At 45.8% G+C, this 21,414-nt stretch overlaps 1 protein-coding gene across 3 annotated transcripts in view; it reads left to right on the top strand.

The window, feature by feature from the left end:
* Positions 1–21,414, top strand: part of LOC146834963 (protein zyg-11 homolog B) — a 308,674-nt gene that overhangs the window by 178,817 nt on the left and 108,443 nt on the right. For all 3 annotated transcript variants that reach the window (XM_085602608.1, XM_085602607.1, XM_085602610.1), the window contains 2 exons: positions 16,963–17,124; positions 17,212–17,259. In XM_085602608.1, coding sequence (XP_085458734.1) covers positions 16,963–17,124; positions 17,212–17,259 — 210 coding nt within the window. The remainder of the gene's footprint in view (positions 1–16,962; positions 17,125–17,211; positions 17,260–21,414) is intronic.

Here is a 21,414-nt window from a genome sequence, read left to right as displayed (position 1 = left end):
AGCCGTGCGAGGCCTGTAACTGCCTGATGTCAGTTACGGACCCTCACCTCCTGTGCCTCTGATGCCTGGAGCGCGACCACGACCCAAAGTCTTGCTCCGACTGTCTAGGCATGAATCCAAAGTCTATGTGGGAGCATTCCCGAAAGTTGTTGGAGGCCCGGCTGTAGGCTCTGCAGCGCTCGAGGTCCCGGTTGAAAGGAAAGTCTCTGGACCGGTCGCGGAACCATCACCATTATTCGACATCCAAGTCTTCGAGTTCTTCGGGTAAGTCTAAGCATAAGAAGAAGGCGAAGAAGCAGAGTCGCTCTTCGCCTTCTCCCTGGCGGTCGGCCAATGCGATGCCTTCTCCCTGGGAACGGCTCTGAGCTCCCCCCCTTTTCCCGGTGCCGGGGCGTCCCCTGCCCAGCTCCGCGCTTTCTACGAAGCGCTTCATGGCATCTTTGGGCAGCTCGACTCCTTTGGCGCACCTTCATGCCCCGTGGACTCAGCTGGGGGGCCCTGGTACTTTGATGCTGGCGGCTCTGGCACCGGAGGGCCCCTGAGGATCCAGGCCTGGATCTATGCCGGTCGACCTCACGGTACCTTCCCCAACGCCGATCCCAACGATGACGCCCCTGGCGCCGGTCGTGCTCCCGACTGGCGCCGACCCCAGCCTCACCCCCGACTTGGACATGGCGCCGGACCAACGTCGATCTGCGCCGGAGAGAACGTTTGTGCCTCTGTTCAGCCCTGGTGTTCCTTTCAGGCCTGACTGGCAACCACAGGAGGGTAAGGATGACTGGAAGGGGCCTACGGACCCTTTAGCTGGCCAACTTGATGAGCTGGACTGGAGAGAGGACCTGCGAGACGCCAGTGGTCTGGATACCTCCCCAGACCTTGGCATGCTTTCTCCCCCTACCATGGCTACGGAGGAGGGAGCCTCATATGCAGTGGTGTTGCGTAGGGCGGCTGAGGCCTTTGGCCTGGAGCTTCCTACGGTGGCAGTCAGGACTAACCTCCTGATAGAGGAGCCTCTTCGGAGTTCGTTCTTCCTTTTAATGAAGCCCTCATGGACGTGCTTCTGGGCACTTGGTCCCAGCACAAGGGATCCTACGGACAGGATGATTGCCCGACTCCACCGCCCAGCCCCGGGCGACCCACTTTTCCTCTCCCAACACCCGACCACCAAGAGTTTGGTAGTCCACGCCTCATCCTCTAAGGGCGCATGTCCTACTGCTCCCCCAGATAGGGAATCCAAGAAGCGGGTTCATCTTGGGAAGATGTTTTCTTCTGCCAGCTTACTGCTGTGGTCAGTGAATACCGCATGCCTCTTGTGCCTTTAAACCCATACAGTGTGGGATACGGTTGCACAGTGCCCAGAGGAGGCCCGGGCCGCTCTCCCACGTGCAGTGGCAGTGGGTAGAGACGCAGGCAAATTCACCATCAGATGTGGGCTGGATAATGCCAACTCACTGGGCAGAATAATTTCCATGTCAGTAGCCCTGAGGCGCTATGCCTGGTTGGGGACATCTGGATGTCCCATCCATGTTATTGGACATGTCCTTTGATGGCCGTCGCCTTTTCGGTGACAAGCGCTCGAGCGCTTCAAGGATTCCAGAGCTACGGCCAGATCCTTGGGCCTTTCTGCGACCTCTCGCTCCACACAGTCTGCTTTTAGCCCCTTTCGTGGCTACGGAAGGGGTGCCCCGCCACATTCGACCAAGGCTAGCCACCGGTTTACGCAAGCTGCCCAGCCTGTGCATGGCCGCGGACGTGGGGCCGGCGGGTGGGCATTCCACCTATAACCCCCCTGCAGCAGCCTCCAAACCCTCCTAGTTCGACCTTTCAGGGCCACCAGAGGCTAGTGGGCGGCAGTATTCGCCATTTTCTCCCCCACTGGCAGACCATCACGTCCGACAGGAGGGTTTTGCAGATAGTCCGAAGGGACTACTCCCTCCCCTTCGAGACTACCTCTCCATCCATGCCACCATCCTTCCATCGCATGTCGGAGGATCACTTGGCCCTTCTCTGCCAGGAAGTTGCAGCTCTCTTCGAAAGGGTCCTTGTGCCAGAAGTAGGTTACGGTTGCTACTCCCACTACTTTCTGGTACCCAAGAAGGACAAAGGCCTGCGTCCTATCTTAGACCTCAGGGCTCTTAACCGCATCCTCCGGATGGAGAAGTTCAAGATGCTCATGTTGGCTCAGGTCTTATCTGCCCTCATCCCTGAAGACTGGATGCTAGCGTTGGACTTGCAGGATGCGTATTTCCATATCCCTGTCCTGCCGGCCCACAGGTGTTGCCTACGGTTCGCGGTAGGCCAAAAGCAGTACACCATACTCCCCTTTGGCCTTACCAGTGCCCCTCGGGTGTTCACGAAAGTGATGGCAGTAGTCGCAGCTCATCTGCTCAGATCAGGGGTTCCAGTCTTCCCCCTATCTCGACGACTGGCTGTTGAAGGCGGGATTGCCCCTGGCTGTCGTCTCCCACTTCCAGACTATGGCGGACCTCCTGCACTCACTAGGGTTCACAATCACCGTGCCAAAGTCACACCTGAACCCCTCTCAAATGCTCCCTTTCATCAGGGTGGTTCTGGACACAGTGCAGTTCCGGGCCTATCCTCCGGAGCACCAAGTCCGGGATATTCGGGCTATGATACCCATGTTTCAGCCTCTATCCCGGATTTTGGTGAAAATGACCCTGAGGCTGCTTGGCCTCATGGCCTCCTGCATCCTGCTGGTGGATCATGCCGGATGGCATATGCGGGTTCTGCAGTGGGACCTGAGGTTCCAGTGTGCACAGCATCAAGGCAATCTTTCCGACTACGCCCAGATCTCTGAGGGGACTGCGCAACAACTGCAGTAGTGGCTAACGAAGCAAGCTTGATTCAGAGGCAGATCTCTCTCCCTTCCCAAACCCCAAATCACAGTGTTGACGGATGCGTCACTCCTGGGATGGGGCGGCCATCTGGGAGAGGTAGAGATCAGAGGCGTCTGGTCTCCGGCGGAGTCCGGGCCACATATCCACCCTCTGGAGCTCCGGGTGATTCGTCTGGTACTGAAGGCATTCCTTCCCTCCATACCGCCATGTGGTACTGCAACAAACTGGGCGGGTGGGGTCGTGGACCCAATATCAAGAGGCTCTTCGTCTCTGGACATGGCTGGAGCATCATGACCCTGGTGGTTTCACACCTGGCCGGTTCTCTGAATGCCAGGGCGGACGAACTCAGCTGCCGGTGTCTGGTTGATCACGAATGGCGTCTTCACTCGGAGGTGTTGCAAGGTCTCTTTCAGCTGTGGGGAGAGCCGTGATTAGATCAGTTTGCCGCCGGAGAGAACGCGCAATGCCAGCGTTGGAATTTCCAAGGCGGCCCTCGCTCGGTGGAACTTTGCGTCGCGAGTGGCACTGCGGCCTCCTGTACGCCTTTCCGTCTGTACCACTTCTGACCAGAGTGCTGAAGAAAATCAAGCGCGACCGAGCCCAAGTTATTTTTGTGGCTCCAGACTGGGCACGAAGAGTCTGGTACCCAGAGCTCTTCAGCATGGCCATCGATCCTCCGATCAGACTGCCTCTTCGGGGGGATCTTCTGTTGCAGCAACATGGGACGGTCCTCCAACAAGTTTGTGGCATGGTGCACAGCAAAGGCCGTGGACCCCCTTTCTGCCCCTCTTTTGGAGTTTCTCTTGTAAATACTTTCTTTGGCCCAGCTGGGCTCTGCACTGGGCACTCCTTTCAGCCTTATCTGCCTTTCTTCGCCTTCCTGATCAGCCTCCTCTTTTCAAGTCCCCTATTGTAAATAGATTTCTAAAGGGCATTAATCATCTCTTTTCTCCTTTTCCTTTCATAGTGCCCCAGTGGGACTTTAATCTTGTCTTGACATTTCTTATGTGTGCTCCCTTTGAGCCGCTACATAGCTGTCCTATCAGACTCCTTTGTCTGTAGACAGTCTTTCTTGTCGCCATCACCTCTGCTCTCAGAGTGAGTGAGCTTCAGGCTCTGTCCTCAAAACCTCCTTTTTTTGCTGTTCATCCGGACAAAGTAGTCCTTCGCAAAAGGCACTTTCTACTTCCCAAAGTGGTTACCTCTTTCCATATAGGACAGACGATCACTTTGCTCTCCTTCTTCTCACCTCCTCACCCTTCCAAGGAGGAGGAGGGACTCCACCGTCTGGACCCAAAACGTGCGCTGTCTTTCTATCTAAACCACACAAAAGATTTCAGGGTGGACGATCAACTCTTTGTTGGATATGTGGGGGCCAAGAAATGTCGGGCTGTGTAGAAACGCACCATCTCTCTATGGGTTGTCCTATGCATTAAGATCTGCTACTCCTTGGCGAAAAAGGAAGCCCCAGGGGGCTGCATACCCACTCCACTGGGGCTTCGGCAGCTACTACTGCCTTGGGGTGTGGAGTTCCATTTCTTGGCATCTGCCAGGCAGCCATGTCGGCATCTTTGCACATGTTCACCAAACATTATTGCCTGGACAGCCAAGTCCAGAGAGTTGGCTACTTTGGCCGTTCTGTTCTCCAGAACTTTCTGGTGTGAACTTGGTTTGCAGACCGTCCTCTGGGGTTGGCATTGACGGAGTATCTATTCTAAGGTAAGGAATCTATAACTGCAATCTCTTTCAGATGATCGAGTTACTTACCTTCGGTAACGGTGTATCTATAAGAGACATATGTTTGTGGATTCCTACCTCCCCACCCATCCTCCCCGTTCTGCAAACTGACTTCTAGAGATAGGGTCTCCCTTCCAGTGCCCTAGTTATTTGCACCAGTGGTCAGTGTCTTGCATGGCTCTGCGCTTCTGGCGTGGAAAGTCGTGTCAGAACTGACGTCAGCGTGCAGGAGCGGTGTCGAAGTATACACCGCAACTTCATTCCGGCGACCACAACGCCAATGACGGACGCGGACTCGACAGATGCCACCTACTGACGCGCAGGAGTACTGCTAAAGAAAAATCTCCGGACCCAGTCTGACGCCTGGGGGTAAGGTAAGGAATCTATAACTAACCTATGTCTCTTACAGAAACATCATTACCGAAGGTAAGTAGCTTGTTCATCAGGTTCCTTATTAGAATATTAATGTAGAGGGTTACAGAGGGTGAACAAAATTCCTAAATCTATAGTTTTTAGTACAGCTGATTACTTGAATGCATTCATAAACTGGTCTAAAAATGCTCTACAATTTACTGCGTAGTCGCAATATCCAATTACTTTTGGTATGCTTCTGCTTTCGTAAAATAGTGATGGTGTAAACTGCAAAATAGTGTGCACTGCAACTGTTTCTAAGCTTTAAATGTTTGGGGACAGCAATGTTGAATCCTGCATTCTTTGTGAAACTGTGAGGTTTCTCTGCTGTTGTAAACAAATCTCCAAGTTTAGGGGGAGAGGAATGAAAACTGTAAAAATCATATTTGCAGCAAGTAGGATTCGTGACAAAAGAACAAATCCGTAGTCCACTTGTAAATGATCGAAAATCTTCCAGGGATGAAGACTGCACTCTGAGTACTACTCTCATAAAAACATTTTTGGGAGAAATAGAATCTGTGACACTAACTTAATATGAAATCTATCTTTTGGCTTCCAAGTTCCCAACTCCGTGGCTGCATTCTGCAATCAACATTGGCACCTAGGATTTGAAGCCTACGCACAGTTGCCTGTTGGGTTAGTTTCAGTATGTCCTTGACATTTTACAGCTCTACCATTTCCCAAAAGAAAGGAAAAAAGTCCATATATATGTTACAGTCAAAGTGTGAAATCCCGGTATTGTATAGAATGCCTAGGTAATGTATAGAATGCCTGATGGTTTAGAGGCAAACTAGGAAATATAAGTTTTTGGTGAAAATGTTACATACTTTTCCTAGGCATTCTATACAATTCCTAGGCATTATACAGAATGACCAGTACCATTTACGCAAAGTGTTAAAAGGGCACAGGATGAGAAGCCTTACCGGAAAACAATGAAAGCAGAACTGAGATTGAAGTACTTGTTACACTAAGAAAGGTCGGAGTAACACGTGGAATTGTACTCACTTTTATTCTTCACACAAAAACACATTATATTTTGCCACTTTGATCTTGTACATACATTTCATGACTTAAAGAAGAATGCAAACAGAATATTGTTACCGGTGAAACACAAAGCAGAACTGGCATGACCTACTTGTTGCAGCAGGGAAGGCTAGAGTGACATTTTGATTTGCACTTAATTTTCTTTTTCACACAAAGGCACCTCATATTTTGGCATTTTGTCTTGCACATACACTTGACGAATCCTTGGCCACTTCCTGTGGACTAAGAAGTAGCTGCAGATCGGAGAGGTATTTCGTGATCAGGAACGTCTTCACTTCTCATTAAGTTCTTTGGACATACGGTGAATTGTGATCTGGCGTAGAGTTGCTTCAAGATTCCTTGTGCAGTTCCAAGTCGGTAAAAGCCATCTTCCGTCACGTTCATAACAACTGCCAAGAGATTGCGTGAGTCACCCCGCCCTTTGTCGACGTCGGGAATCAGAACTCGCACAGTGGCACCCAAAGGCACAGGAGGAATTTTTTTGTCAGTATCCCTTTTCATTTTTTTGGCCTGAATCTCAAGGTTCGATTTCGATTCCATTTTACTTTGGATAGCTTTCTCAATATTGAAGCAAACCTTGCACAAAATGCTAACCCCATAACCTTCTACTTCGTCGCCGTCATCATCTTTAGGAGAATGTCCACAGATGGCATGAACATTTCGGCCACACTTTCGACATGTATGAGCACCGCTGGTTTCTTTGAAGCAGACGCAACAGATAGCGGAAGAAGGATTTTCGGTAACGACGGAAATGGAAGGCTCTTCGATAACCATGGCTTCATCACTGTTTTGGTTTCCTCCATCATGGATTGCATTCTCAGCTACGTCTTCTGCAGGGAGCTGTGCCTCTTGCATTGATTCATCTCGTCTTTCTTCCTGCTGTTGTGTTGTTTGTACGCTCTCTATTATATTTTCGAGCTCTTCCTCAGTCTCTACGTCTTGTAAAACGTCGTCAGGCAAGGACGACGTCGAGAGACCTACTCTAGCTTTGCAGCCAAACAGAGCTTTGTATGGTGACCTCTTAATCCCAGAATGAAAAACTCTGTTCTTCATAAGTTGGACGAACTGCAATCCCTCACTCCAGCAGCTAGGTTTTTCATCTTGCATCCAAGCACACAGCATATTTTCAATGTCCTGATTAGCTCTTTCGACGCTCCCCTGACTTTGTGAGTGGTGCGGCTTACCATGGACGATCTTCAAGGTGAACCAATACTCCTTTAGGCTGCTTACCACATTGTTTGCAAATTCCCTGCCGTTTTCGGACTGTAGAATAGTTGGAGCACCAAGCAACGTAAATATGTCGACGAGCTTGTAGGCTACTTCTTGTAAAAAAAATGTAAAAATGTAAAAGCTACTTCTATAGCGCTGCTACCACTCCAGGGAGTATCTTGGCGCTCGCCCAACTCAGGTGTACGAGAAGGGGGGGGGGGAGTAGACACAGATTACATGCGGCACACTACATCTCAGACCATTGCTATACAAGCTGAATTGGACATAGAGTATACCCAAGTTTTTAATGCTTTCCTGTATTGGGTTTCATCCGACAAGGAGCGTAAGGAAAAGGGTAGCTTGTTCCATGCTTTAGCACCCAACACGAAGACAGATTTGCCACCTTTAGTTGTCAGCTTAAATTTAGGGATAGTCAGCAGGTTTTGGCCCGCAGATCTTAGACAACGTACCGGCTTGTATCGCTTAAAACCCTCAGTTAGATATTTAGGGCCTCGATGGTGAAAAGCCCTAAAGGTAATCAAGAGGACCTTAAAAAGAATTCTCTTTGCAATTGGTAGCCAGTGTAATGCATCCATTGCTGCAGAAGCTGATGATCTACGGGGCCAGCCTAATACTAGGCGGGCAGCTGCATGTTGGACCATTTGTAGTCTGTGAAGTACCGATCTGTTGGCTCCTGCATATAAACTGATGCAGTAGTCCAGCCTAGAAGTGATCAAGGCCACTGCAACAGTTTTCCTGGCTGACGGCGGCAGAAGATCAAAGAACTTGGTTATGTGAAAGCATGTGCCAGCTACTGCAACAGCTTGTTGTTTGAAGGACAGCTGATTGTCAAATTTAATGCCTAAGTTCCGGACTGATGTGATGGTATTGGGAGGAGTTACCTCACCATCCGGCCAACAACTTATCGGGGAAAACAGATTTTCTTTTCCGACCGGAAGGATTTCCGTCTTCTCGGCATTGCATTTAAGATGATTATCTGTCATCCATTTAAATGTTGCGGCTAGGCACTCTTTAAGATTTTCTTCGTCGGCACCTGCTCGATCCCTGTCTAGTACTAAGATAAGCTGGGTGTCGTCAGCATACGAGATAGTACTGATCTGGAAAGAAGTAATCAAATTAATCAGGGGAACCAGGTACAGATTAAAAAGTTTGGGACTCAAACTTGAACCCTGGGGGACTCCCGAGCTAAGGGCCTTAGCTTCAGATTGATACTGGCCCAATACTGTGATTTGGTGTCTATCTCTGTGAAAGTTTCTCAGCCAGGTCAGAGCTGTCCCCTCTACCCCCGCGGCAGCTAAACGGTCCGCCAAGATGTTATGCGAGACCGTATCAAACGCTGCCGACAGGTCAAGTAGAATTAGGACCGCCTTCTTTCCCTGGTCAATGGCCAAACGGAGAGTCTCAGTTGTAAACAATAAGGCAGACTCGGTAGAGTGTTTTGACCGGAACCCTGACTGATTATGATGTAAAATATCATTAGTTTCCAGGAAATTTGTGAGTTGGATGTTCACAAATTTTTCCGTTAATTTAGACATCACTGGAAGCAGGGAGATTGGGCGTAGGTTGGAGAGAGTGGTAGGGTCGGCAAGGTTTTTTTTCTGAAGTGGTTTGACCGCAGCAAGCTTCCAATCGCTAGGGACATCTGCCGTCGCTAAAGATGAATTAATAATACTGTTTACAATGGGGTTGATAGTTTCTGCCAGAGATTGTAAAGCCAAAGGAGGGCAAGGATCAAAGGGGGATCCGGATTTGCTCGCAAAAATGGCTTTAAGGGAGTCTTCAAGGGAGACAGGGGCGAAAGTGTCCAAACTAATTGGGGCCTTCACCCTCTCCCCTCTTTCATCTGCTTCTAAAATGGAGGGAGCTAGAGGAAAGGTTCTCACAATTTTAAGAATTTTATTCTCAAAGTAATCCGAGATCTCATTACATAGGATTTGAGAAGGTGGAATCTCCTGCGACAGGACAGAGGGATTCATAAAGTCCTTGACTATATTAAAGATTTCCTTTTGTCCTTGAGCTGCCGTTTCAATTGCCTGAAGATAGTAGGCTTTTTTGGCTGATTTTATATCTGCATGGTACTGTCTTCTGGCCTGTTTATAAGTGTCACGGGCAGTGATCTCATAATGCCTGCGCCACCGGCGTTCTAATGTTTTTATTTCCCCCAGTTTAACTCTCAGGGGTAATGTAAACCAAGGAGCCTTCATTTTCTTTTTAGTGGAATTTCTTATGTTGGAAGGACTTAGTTGATTGCCTATCATAGTTATCCAATCCCGCAGCTTTTGGTTATCAACAGAGGTGTTACCTGTTGGCGCCAGGGTGCCAATTCCAGGCGCATCCAACACATCAAGTCTACTGGATAATTGTTTCCAGTTAGGTTTACGAATCATGTTAGGAGTGGTGGTGTTATTTCTAATTCTATCCGACATTTTATGCAAAGATGGAATAGAGAACGGGATAAAGAAATGGTCAGACCAAATCTGGGGACAGGGAGGATTGACTATCAGATTGCTGGAATTAGAGCAAATACAGTCTAATAAGTGGCCACCCGAATGCGTATATTGATGAGTCAGAAGAGTGAGTCCTAGAATATTAATAATGTCCATAAAGCAGTCCACTCCAGAGGCTTTTGGAGAGTCAAGGTGCAAATTTAAATCACCCAGTATGGTAAAATTCGAGAATCTAAGTACCAGGTTGCTGAGTGCATCTCCCACACTTTCCAGGAATTCCTTAGGGGGGCCTGGGGGGCGATAAATGAGTACACCAGAAAATGTGAGTGAATCATGTATACCCAAAGAGAATGCTAACGCTTCCGCTCCTTTTATCTCGGCGAGTTCATGGGAGGAGCATTTTAGTGAGCTGCGATATGTAATGGCCAGGCCGCCTCCCCGTTTTTCCTTTCTATCTAGACGCTGAATAGAAAAATTCTCCGGGAGTGCGATAGCCAAGTCAGGATTACACCAAGGCTTAAGCCAAGTCTCGGTAATCAGAAGCCAATCGAGGTCATTGTCGGAAATGAGCTCCTGTATATTTTGCGCATTTTTACACAACGAACGGGCATTAATAAGACCACCTCGTAGTGTGGGGGAGGTAGGCGACGTTTCCGGGGACAATACAGACAGTGGCATGCCAATATATTTGTTCACACGCAGCAGAGACAAGGTCTACCGCCTATGACAGTCAACTGATGGACTCGTGCCAAATGATACGATCAGGGAAGCCCTACCTGCAGTGGGGTAGTATAGATAATGCTCAGAACGGAGAGTCTCCCGCCTCTGCGCCTCCGTTGCGCTGACGGGCGCAGACGGGCAAGACTCTGGCCCGACTCAGGCACGAGTCAGGCACTACCGCTGCGCGTCACCGCTGCGCGGTCCGACGTGAGCTTTAAGTAGTCACTCCCCTCCCTCCGGCTGAGCACTAGAGCGCTCATTCGCGATGTTTCCCGGAGGGAATTCCAATATGGCGTCAGGTAACAAATAAACAGCCGGTTCTGCCCGCTAAAACAGCGGTGAGTTTCCAATTTAAGTGCGGGTGTGTGGGCAAGTAGGAACAAGTAGGAGCAAGTTAAAAACGAGGTAAACTAAACCATATACGAACACAAATACAAAAAGGATTGTGGTTTTAAAAATTTAGGTAAAGTCCTGATCGCGCTTGCTTGAGCGCCGGTTTAAAATATACAGTGCTACGTTCTGTCAATTCTACTATCCTCAGCCACACTAGCCAAAGCTCGCCTTAAGTAGTCACTCCCCTCCCTCCGGCTGAGCACTAGAGCGCTCTGCGCGATGTTTCCCGGAGGGAATTCCAATATGGCGTCAGGTAACAAATAAACAGCCGGTTCTGCCCGCTAAAACAGCGGTGAGTTTCCAATTTAAGTGCGGGTGTGTGGGCAAGTAGGAACAAGTAGGAGCAAGTTAAAAACGAGGTAAACTAAACCATATACGAACACAAATACAAAAAGGATTGTGGTTTTAAAAATTTAGGTAAAGTCCTGATCGCGCTTGCTTGAGCGCCGGTTTAAAATATACAGTGCTACGTTCTGTCAATTCTACTATCCTCAGCCACACTAGCCAAAGCTCGCCTTAAGTAGTCACTCCCCTCCCTCCGGCTGAGCACTAGAGCGCTCTGCGCGATGTTTCCCGGGGGGAATTCCAATATGGCGTCAGGTAACAAATAAACAGCCGGTTCTGCCCGCTAAAACAGCGGTGAGTTTCCAATTTAAGTGCGGGTGTGTGGGCAAGTAGGAACAAGTAGGAGCAAGTTAAAAACGAGGTAAACTAAACCATATACGAACACAAATACAAAAAGGATTGTGGTTTTAAAAATTTAGGTAAAGTCCTGATCGCGCTTGCTTGAGCGCCGGTTTAAAATATACAGTGCTACGTTCTGTCAATTCTACTATCCTCTACTATCCGCTCTCTTTGATTTCAGAGCCCTGAAAACTACAAACTTAGTGAGATGATCTTGGTACACCATTATAAACTTGTACTCTCTGTCAGGATGGAACTGAATATCGATGAGATTGACCGGACAACGGGAGTTGAATTCAGAAAAAACCATTGGCATGACCACAACACCTTTTTTTAACACCTTTTTGCTTCTTCTGGCAAGGCTCACAAAGGTGAATGTACAGCTCAATATCATGACGGGTAATGTTCTTATACTTGGGTGAAAGTTCTTTCAACATCCTGTCCCGTCCTCCATGACCAATAGCCAAATGGGCCTTATGGAGTACGTCAAATAACTCTGAGTCCGTGACGTAAAACTGAATAGCACTCGTACCTTCTTTAACAGGATAGATCAACTTAGTTGTATAATAGACCATCATTACGTCAGTGTTTCACCAGCCAATAGTCCCGTGGTTCCTTCTAAATGGTCGTCTTAGCCTTTTTTACATCGTCCACTAACTTTTGGTAACTGGTTTCGGTTAGGAAAACACCGTTTTTAGCAGCATTGGCTCTTACTTGAGATAATTCATCGCAGAACCGTTGTTGCATGTCAGCATGGCGTGATTCCTGTCTTGGCACTACACTCCCTTCCGATATGGTGATACAAGAACCGGGAATGGATGACGGCAGAGCGTCTGTGGAACCTCAGCCGGATGCTATACACGACCTCTGACCCTGCTTGCAGGCAGGTCGCTCCCCACACCACCGCACGGCTGCCACCTGCTCTTTGCCCGGTTACTTTTCTGTCTCTGCCCCTCGCTTGCTGATAACTTGTGCTGTCTCTGGGATTAGGTCTATTATACACTTTGCCGGCAGACAATCCGACAAAGTATACAATGCCTAGGCAATGTATAAAATATCAATCATTTCATACTTTGACGTTCGATTTTAAGGCATTTTCAGGCATTCTATACATTACCTAGGCATTCTATAGAATGCGGGATTTCACACTTTGACTGGAACCTATACATAAAGAGATCTTGAAAGCCTAAACTCAGAAGCCACTGGCTGTGCTCATTTAAATGCTTCTCCCCAACCCCGTTTCTGCCTGCTCTTAATCTTTTCTATACCATGTATAAGTCTATATTTTTCTGATTTTATTTTTGAATTTGTCTTGAATTTTTAGTTTTGATTAAATCCCTGCATGTTTTAATTGTATTTTTTTTACCCCTTTTAGATATTTATTCTCCTATGTAATAAAATAATCTGTATCTGTGATTTGTTGAATGAAACTTTCCATTTGTCCTTCAAATGTCTAACTGCAATGAGATTGGCAAAAAGTACATTTCCAGATTCTGCAATCTTCTTAAACTCCAAGTTGTTTTTCCAGATCTTGTCCAGAAATTTATGAGGTACCCCTGGAGGTAATCCAATCTTTCTGGTGAAAGCATTTTATTTCTAATGTTTTGCAAATACCTACTTCATTTTTTTCAGACAAAATCTCCACAACTAGAGAAATAATTGTGACATCCTGTACAAATATTCAGGCTAGCATGCCGCTTCCATCTTTCTCCAAACCTCTTACTGTTACAGCATTTAATTACTTGTGGGCTAGAGTTGCCAGGTCACCCCATTATAGCACATTGCCACTAATTGCCTTTCCTTTGCAAATCCTTTGTATGAATTGGTGAAATTAAATTGGTGAAAGCGAAAATAAACCTCATTTCCAGAAGTCATTGATATGTTAAATGAAGACTTGGGACCGAAGACATGATGTCGGGCCAACACTGAGTCATGTGGCACATCTCTACCTTGTTGCCTCAGTTGTCCAACCATTATATGGCACAGCTTGCTACACATTAAAAATGCCATATAGTAGGTCTATGGGGTAATGGAAGGCACGGTAAAAAAAACTAGGTCATGGTAAGCAAAAGTGGCAGGAGAGATGGTGTTGCATCTCTGTTATTATCAGTATGTTTTTCTCACCACTCTTTGCGTAGGATACAAGATGAATAGCACATCAGATGTGTACACAAACACTTAGTTTTTGTCACAACACTTGCTTACGGAGGATGACTGAATGGATGGATGGATTGACCTTTTTGGTAGATAAAATATTTACATATACATTCAAAATAATTATTTCCAGTTTAAGAAAAGGCTAGAAATGGCCAATTTCATTAATATTTTTCATTAAAGATATCCAGTGATAGGAAAATAGTCACTACACTCAGTAACTAGAAAATATCACTCTTAAACCTTTTTTCAGAAAGGAAAGATAATGGGAATGCAGGACAATGCTAATAAGTAGGCTGCACACGCAAAACCCTAAATTTGGCCCAGAGCCTATTGCCTAGCCTTGCCCTTCCTTCTGTATCCCATCATGCCCCAGAGATGACTGTTAGATGAGTTGTTTCTTCTGGCTCCTGGCTACAGGATCCTAGAGCACTGAGCATGGGCTTTTTAAGTTTTTTCACTTAAAAATAAATTGAAATATAGTTTAAACCACCTTACTCAACATCCTTTGTTTTTTATGTGTTCTCTGACTGAAATCTTTTGATTTTCCAATCGCTATAAGTGAATGCATTCCAAAGTGCCCTGCCTGTGACGAGAAAAAGGACCCCTTGATCTCTGTATTACATATCCAAAGCAGGATCACCACACCCAAGACTGCGAACACTTTTTCAGAAGTTGTCCATGAGAACACAAAGGGGCATGTGGAAAATCAGACTGCACAGCCTGCATGTGAGGCTGCAGGAAGCAGATTCAGGACATTCCGAGGGGTGAGAATTTCAACCATCTACCTCTGCAAGCTAAATGGACTACCTAAGAGCTAGATCTAAGGAGCGCAGAAGAAAGGAGAGATGACGGCGTTCCCATTTGATATTGAGAACAGGTACTGTGGCAGCATGCTTGCTGATGGAGGATGGGACATCTGTGATGTCAAAGTCCTCATCATCGAGGAGACACAGTATGTCAATGTTGAAACCTCCTTCGATATTGGTTCTACCTACTGAATTTCAAACCTATGAGACCCTCTCAATCGATGTTTAAATAAATTGCATCTGAACCAAGGTGATCTTCCAAATCTTCTTCATAAGTGGGGCTTTCAGTGGATTTGCTCAGTCACCTCAAAAGGAGAAGAGTGCCACGGGTTTCTGATTCAGAGTACTCCAGAGTGTACTCTCTCCCATCAGAGATGTGACGCCTGTGTTAGGTTTATCGCCTAGTCATTCTCCAAGTAGGTCAGTCTCTTCTCGTTTCTCATCACCGCCACCTGCTACTCCTCTGTCTTTGCTGTCACTACATCGGCCGAAGTCACCAGTGATCCCTCAGGTTAACTCCCCTGCTGCCAAAAACAGCACCTGTGGATAATTAACACAAAAGGAGATAATCCACTAGATCTCCCAGGTCTTGTTCTCCTCCAAAGCACCCTATATGCCACAGTGAGAGGTCAAGTTTTCATATGACCTTTAGGAAACATGGTCGCACCCATTCATGGTCATCCTATACATAGATTGTTCCTCTATTAGGAACTAATCTCAGACGTTTTCTGACTCTCCGTCAATCAACACCATTAAAACCGTTAATAGGATATTATAAAGGGGAGCAGCAAACACCTGATCAGGATGCTCTTTTCCTTCACATGCCATTGTTCCTTTTTCTGCGGTTTCTCAACACAAGGCAGACCAGCATATGGATTCAGTTGGGAGTAAAGTGTGTGGTACAGGAGCCACGTGCATGAAAACAACAAGTGCCACAACCTTACTCAGCCACTAATGCAGATCTCTCTGGAACTCTTTCTAAAGATTTATAGAAAAACTGCAGAGAAAGGACAGGCAACATTTCAAAAGATTCTCCAAGAGGGAATGCTTATGCCCAGCTAGGTTATTACTGCTGCAGTAGATTCCTCAGACCTGGGACCTCCTTGATAGTGCCATAGTATTTGTCTTGGGCTCAATTCATGTTTAATGGTAACTGGGTTTATACAGAAAACTCAACAGAGCATCTTCAACCTCTCATTCACTGGCAATTGGATATTCAAATCACACCCAGATGTCAAGATGGCCCAGATGAAGTCTGACATGAACATCTTAAAGGCTGTAGGTCTTGGGAAGAAAAAGAATGCAGTTAGCGTGTGACCGGAGCTATTCCCACAGTGGGTTCAGTGGCACCCACAACATTATCAACAGCAGCTAAGTCAGCTTTAGAAGTATAGAAGACCTTTGAAAGGCAAAGGAGGCCAGCAGACCTTGGCTTCCAAAGCAAAACCTATGCCTAAAGCAATGAGGTGTTAATTCCCTTCACTCCATTGATCACTCTGGTAGGAGAAAGGGTATTTTAGGAGGAGAGGGGGACATGAGGGAGAAGTATTTCAAAACTTCTGTAAGATTGGCAGAATATTAAGAGATGCTTTGGTCTTGAATATGTTTTGGAATAGATATGAACTCAAGTTCAAGTCTTCTCCACCTTTTTATATCGCCAAATAAGTCTTTCCAACATCATCAGGATTTGTTTTGAAAGGAAGTAAACCCCTAACTTCAGAAGCTTGTGTTGGTGGATGTTCCTTTCCACAAAACAGGCACATAAATATATTCCTGCTCCTCTAGTGCAAAGAAAGGGCTGAAAGAAGAATTCACACCCAAACTTCATTTAAGACAAAAACAAATGAGTAAAGAAATAAATGTTTTCCATCTTAGCCACAAATTATAGTAAGGAACAGCAGTAGCATGCGTTGCATTTTATGATGTAAAGAAGTTACTCCTGTTGACTTTGGCATGTAGGTATTCATTATATGGTAGTTTGTTCCCCCTTGGGACCCTTTGGTTTCCTTTAAAGCATAAACCCACTCGGGGTTATTCACATTACTTTTCCTTATGAAGCTAAACTATCATGAAAGACCTTGTGATGCATTGTTGTAATTACAGGCATAGTACGATCAGAATTCACAACTGATCTCTTTCTGGTGCTCTTAGCATATTGTCACAACACTGTAGATCATTTGTTATCAAATTGCTTTCCTTTTATGTGTCATCCACTTACATGACTTGGTTCATGTCTCCTAATTTGATATGCCCTTTTATAACTGTTTCATTGAGACAAATATATAGAGGATATGGAGTGGGTGAGAGAGCAAAGGGTTAAACTGGGGCATGTGTGGGTTCACTAGTTTGAACCATGTATCTAGTCTTCTAACAGTACTGTACAGCGTAGCAGATTGGTAACTACAATGAGCGGAGTTACTGTTGCTTTTACCTATTCCAAATTATGTATTTATTGTCCTTTTTATTACTTTCCAGCAACTTCTTCAAATAGTGAAACAGAAGACAAATCAGAATTTAGTTGATACAACATTAAAATTCACTCTCAGTGCACTTTGGAACCTTACAGATGAATCTCCAACTACCTGCAGACACTTTATTGAAAACCAAGGCTTGGAGCTCTTTATGAAAGTTCTAGAGGTACTTTTCCACATTCTGTTTTATTTTCTGCTCCATTGTAGATGGCACTTTTTCACCCAAAAAATAACAACATTTTTACTCTTATAGGCCTTTCCATCAGAGTCCTCTATACAACAGAAAATACTCGGCCTCCTGGTAAGACATGGATACCTATTCGTATGTTTTGAGTGTGCAGCTGTGTTTGTATTTAGTTTGATACATTGGTCTAATGTGCTTACTTGTATGTCGGTCACATTTGGAGCATGTACTCAATCCACTGCAAAAACAGAATTGTGGGGAAGTGTTTAAATACTCTCCCCTAATCTATTTAGACACTATTGTCATATGTGTAAAATTGACTTGTACAACTTTGTCAACCATATTTAACAGGTGTGGGTGCTGTAATGCAAGACTTAAATGATCTGGAGTGACCGTGATTGTACAGTTTCACCCTCAGCTCCTAAATTAGTCACTCCTTCTACGCCTGCTGAATGTTTGTATTGCACTGGTCAAATAATTATTCCTCTCCTCTTGAGATGTAGGCAGTTTAGAAGAGAAACCTTTCTTGGTTGTGAGACTCTGGGCACATTTTGCAATGCTGTGAGCAGGAAGGATGAAGCCCTGCTACGAAAAATGTTGAATGACTATGCATCGGATTCTGGTGCAAGATTGAAAAGTGGATTTATTCCTTCCAGTTCTCACAGCTGCTTAAAACCCCTGTGACTAGTGAGATAACAATCTAAAGGGTTGTTTTAGGTCATAAATTGCCAACAATGTAGTGGACATCAAGTATCCCCTTGAGCGACTTGGGCAGGGCAGTGTGGCCATATTAGCAGTAAACTAGCTAATGCCCACTGTCTCTACAAAAAGTAGGGTAGAATCCCTAGATTTTCTAAAGGACCATTGTACTTGGTTAACAAAGTGTGTAATGTATGTATCTGTGAGTGTTTGTATGCTGAGTTGTCATTACTACAAATCCTCAATCCCAGCTGGATCCTTATAAAATTCATAGATATCTTTCTGGTCCTGATGAAGGCCATCTGACCCATGAGGCAAAAACATACCCGTAACATGTACACCAACATTGTGACGCAGCTCCCCGCATCCTCTTAGTACACTTTGTACCCATTTTTAGGGCTCGTGCCTGCGTTGCAGTGAGAGCCCTTTTGTATGGGGTTTTGAAAGCTGCTCACACGCTCATGCGTGTGAGCAGCTTTCCGCAGCTGCCATTGGCTTTTGCGTGCTTTTTAAAAAATAAAAAGGCCAGCATGCAATTGGGCAAAGGCGGGTGCATGTCCCGCCTTTGCTCCACCCATTCCCGACGGTGGCTAGCACGCGCAGCAGCGTGCGTTCGCCTCGCTGCCACGCTCCCTCCCCCCGCTCCTCTGTGGTGCGCGCGCACCACTAGTTTCAAATAGTAATTAAAGGAAGGGTCGTTATCCATAAGAAAAGATAGAGGTTGTAATAAAAATTATGCGTTCATAAGAAAGGACCGAAACAATCCCCTTCAAAGCTTTACTGCAATAGACCAGAAAAGTATTTACTGATGTGCTTCTCAGTAAAAACGCAAATAAGGTCAAGAAAAAAGTTATGCATTAAGAATCCAGCCTCTGAAAGAATCTTACATAGTCATATGATGCACATCAGAGCACGGCTCGCCCCTTTATTTAACAATCGCTCCTTGCTGCTCCAGAAACCTGTTATTCGGCACAGATTTCATGTTCAAGTATTTAAAACCACACTCTCCAAACGCTCCTCTAACTGATTCTGTGGCGCTCACTATCCGGTGTGTCTCCAAGGAAATGGCAGCCAAGAGAAAAGGTGTTTCCTACCTGAAAACAACAATTGGTCATACCATAGGTACGGTACAGCGGACTGCATTCCAGTGCCCTCCACCGATCATAGAACCTTATGAACGACCCCGGGCAAGCAGTGATTAACCTCACCCTCCTATCGTGTGCGACACCGCGCTGCTACAATCTTCACAGGTGTTATGTAAATACGCACACCGGCCGATGTGTGAACGCCCTCCTTATAGTCACACCCTCTTGAACAGCTGAGCCTTATTACTCCTGCTGGATCATGGAATTTGTAGTCTCATAGCCTGATCTAGTATCAAATACAAAACATCCGTTATTAAAAAACAAATGTTCAAGAGAATTATTGTTTCTTGTTTCTTTAGAGCTTTTAACCGCACAGACCCCCTGTCGGGCAGTTTTTTCCTATATTGTTTTTCGTTGATACTAGCTGTTTGGGTATTAGGATTTGTCGGTGGCAGCACCCAGTCCTTCCTTTGACAGAAAAAGAAATTGGTGATAGGGTTTCTGTTCCAACAAACTCTGAGTATACAACTGTCACAAATACCTGTCCCAGGATGGAAATAACAATCTCTCTTTTTTGCAACCTTACTTTATTTCTCATTAGCAGTGCAAGAGAATATACTTTGGAACAACACAATACAGAACTGCCGAAACAATGCCGACATTCCAATAGGTAATACAACACATTAGCATCTCGGCACTGCGAAGGGCAAAACCGCCAGAAAAGCAGACTTAAAGGGTCTCATCACTCTCCAGGAACGACAGTGGAACAAGTCTGCAATACCTCTATGTAGAAAATCTAAGAAGAAAGCATTATGGGGGGAGGAGAGCGGACGGCAGGGCATAGAGGTACTTGGGGGTTGCTAGGGGTTCAATCACAACACTATAAAGGCTAGAGGAAGTTTTTAAAGAGCCACAGGGATTGATTCCCCTATTCGGTAAACAATAACACACAAAGCAACCCCTGCGTCTGATACAGAAAGGAATGAGTACTATCAAAAAGTCCTTTTAAAGGATGGTTTCCCTTACCCACCTGTAGGTGGCATGCTTCATCAAAGGGTAACCTCCTTGGTAACCTAGTTTAAAAGCAGGCAATAACCTCTTCACTGAGAAGGAGGGGCTCAGGGATGTTTTGATGGAGAAAAGTGTACTAAATACCGTGGATGAGCTGGGAATGGTGAGGGGTGCAGAGCAAGAAAATTGTGATCTAAAAATAGCTCCAAGGTGCGCAAACAACTTTATTGGGGCGCCCCTGGGCCAGGAGTAAAATTAAGCCTCAACAGGAGGGAATCCAACCTGTCATTGTGTGGAAAAATAGGTCAACATGTTTCAGCCTGATACCCTCATTCAAGGTGTGGCGGCCTTCTTCAGGACCTTATAGAAGCTTCTGCAATAATGTGAAAAAAATTAAGGTAGTGCTAAATAAAAACCATTGGTGAAGTGGCTCCACTTAATCAGGGATCCACAGGTAGAAGTAGCTGAAATAAATAAATATATTGGTATAACATATGTCAGCATGAATTACTAACACTTAAGCATAATACTCATTCACTTTCTAAGATTTGCAGCGGTTAACACTGACCAGCAAACTCACATAGCCACACCCCAAAAACAATGCCTACAAGCAAATGTCCGGTACACATCGCCAACTTAACCTTGGCACAAACGCAAGGCGGCCTAACGTCCTACAGTGTTCAAAGGACATATGTGTATCCGCTGTCACTGGACATAAGTATGTCAGAGTACAGAAATTACAAAATCAAAAACACAGTTGACTCAAACACAACCCCCCATAGAGAATATGTGTGTATATATCATCATGTATTTGGACTTGGGAAGCCCTTTATAGTATTAATGGGCGAGCCTATTCAGCTATCTGTAGAAACCATATCCATTTGGTATTGTCAAGACGAAGGACAAAAAGAAAGGAAAAGGACCACTCGCAAGCTGTGAAATTAAACCCTCCCCATCATTAGGTTTTGGAAGGGAAAAAACAAACAGTGCCGGTCCACATACAGAGCCGTACCCATGCACTATTGTAACATAAATAACAACAAAGAGAAAAAATACCCCCCACAACTATAAGGGTAATCCCTACCAGGTGCAGGCAGAGCCCACCAAGTGGATTGTACAAATGCACTGCCAGTAACTGAAAGTGACACACGGTCAGTCGAGCGCAACACTATATTTAGCACTCACTCATAGGGATTAGTTAAGATGAACTCCGAAATCCTAGCTGTGCGTGCATATTAGCACCCTCAGCACGGAGTCCTTAACAGTAAACAATCACTGCGGACACAAACTGCCATGTGTAGGTGATGTCCATAGCATGGGAAACCCCACTTGTGTCGTTCCCCAATGTAAAAAATGAAGTTGGCAAATGGTTGCCAAATGTACCTTGCATTAAGGGCAGCCTGGCCATGGATTGTGCTGCGGATAGAAATAGACCGCCGTACGAGTCCAGTTCCTTTATTAAGTAACCGCCTACTTC

Source organism: Triturus cristatus, chromosome 4_2, assembly GCF_964204655.1.
Source record: "Triturus cristatus chromosome 4_2, aTriCri1.1, whole genome shotgun sequence".
In the NCBI taxonomy this organism is placed as follows: Eukaryota; Metazoa; Chordata; class Amphibia; order Caudata; family Salamandridae; genus Triturus; species Triturus cristatus.
Note: the sequence above shows the minus strand (reverse complement) of the source record. Positions and strands in the feature narration are given on the sequence as shown.